This window comes from Eimeria mitis, genomic scaffold, assembly GCF_000499745.2.
Source record: "Eimeria mitis Houghton genomic scaffold, Emh_scaff694, whole genome shotgun sequence".
Taxonomy (NCBI): domain Eukaryota; phylum Apicomplexa; class Conoidasida; order Eucoccidiorida; family Eimeriidae; genus Eimeria; species Eimeria mitis.
The window spans coordinates 4,522-4,890 of NW_013575035.1; the positions used below are offsets into that span (position 1 = coordinate 4,522).

General features: G+C 50.7%; 1 protein-coding gene across 1 annotated transcript in view; it reads right to left on the reverse strand.

Annotated features, from left to right (window-relative positions):
• The window catches only part of EMH_0019990 (Swr1-Pie_related helicase, related), a gene marked incomplete at both ends in the record, with an annotated part of 7,665 nt that overhangs the window by 4,248 nt on the left and 3,048 nt on the right, over nucleotides 1-369 (reverse strand). Inside the window, 1 exon segment of the mRNA XM_013501473.1 lies at nucleotides 1-321. Within this exon segment, the coding sequence (XP_013356927.1) occupies nucleotides 1-321 (321 nt within the window).

The following is a 369-nucleotide window of genomic DNA, read 5'->3' on the forward strand; positions in this document are numbered from 1 at the left end:
GGTAGAGTCCGTTTCTGCTGCGGTGGCACTAGGACAACGTTTGGGTTGCTCTTGCGGGTCTCCTTCTCCGTCTTTCTGCTGCTGTTGCTGCGGTTCCTGTTGTTGCTGCTGTTGTTCTTGTTGCTGTTTCTGCTGTTCTTGTTGCTGTTGCCGTTGCTGCTGCTGCTGCTGTTTGTCTGCCTTGACCAGTGGTTTTTGTTTGCATGCTTTCTGCCTCTGCGCCTGCCGTTCAAATGCGGTGAGGGCTAAATCGAGCGACTCCGCGTCGAAGACCGCAGGCATTAAGAACAGCAGCAAATTACGCAGTTCTCCTGTTCTGTTCTGAATGGGAGAACTGCAGCAACACGAGAGAACAAAAAAAAAAAAAAA